Source organism: Cystoisospora suis, assembly GCF_002600585.1.
Source record: "Cystoisospora suis strain Wien I chromosome Unknown contig_872, whole genome shotgun sequence".
Lineage (NCBI taxonomy): Eukaryota > Apicomplexa > Conoidasida > Eucoccidiorida > Sarcocystidae > Cystoisospora > Cystoisospora suis.
In genome coordinates, this window is record NW_027153673.1 from 3,131 (window position 1) to 3,749 (window position 619).

Consider the following 619-nt stretch of genomic DNA (forward strand, 5'->3'; position numbering starts at 1 on the left):
AGAAAGAGTGAGAAAGAAAGAAAGAGTGAGAAGGAAAGAAAGAAAGAAATGATTCCTTTGCAGTCTCCATGTATTTTTTCTTACCTTTTTGCGAGTTCTTCTTTTTCTTTTTCTTGCTTTCTTTCTCACTCTTGCTCTTTCTCTTCTTCTTCCTCTTCTTCTTCTTCGCCACATCGTCTTCTTCTCCTTCATCTTCGGACGAGGAGGAAGCCGAAGAATCTGAAGAATCCTCTTCCTCTTTCTCTTCTTCTTCATCTTCACCTTCGCTCTCTCTTTCTCTTTTCTTCGTCTTCTTCTTTTTCTTGAGAGCTCTTGAGAGAAGTTGCACGCCAGTGACAGATATCAGTCCATTCTTCACAAGCTTCATAATCTCTATTTTATCTTTATAGTAGCCTAAGCCATTCTTGCCGAGCTGATAGACATACCCTGGCTTACCCCCTTTGAAGGAGGAGCTCTTGATAAAGTCACGCGAACTTAGCTTCTTCGACGCCTCTACGCAACACACACCAAACAACGAAAAAGAAAGAAAGAAAGAGATATGAAAGAAAGAGATAAGAAAGAAAGAGATAAGAAAGAAAGAGAGAGAGTGAGAAAGAAAGAAAGAAAGAAAGGAGTAAAG

General features: G+C 39.6%; 1 protein-coding gene across 1 annotated transcript in view; it reads right to left on the reverse strand.

The window, feature by feature from the left end:
* The window catches only part of CSUI_002081 (nuclear nf-kb activator), a gene marked incomplete at its 3' end in the record, with an annotated part of 3,594 nt that extends 3,104 nt beyond the window's left edge, over nt 1-490 (reverse strand). Inside the window, exon 1 of the mRNA XM_068062283.1 lies at nt 85-490. Within this exon, the coding sequence (XP_067925741.1) occupies nt 85-367 (283 nt within the window). The remainder of the gene's footprint in view (nt 1-84) is intronic.
* Nucleotides 491-619: the final 129 nt, after the last annotated feature.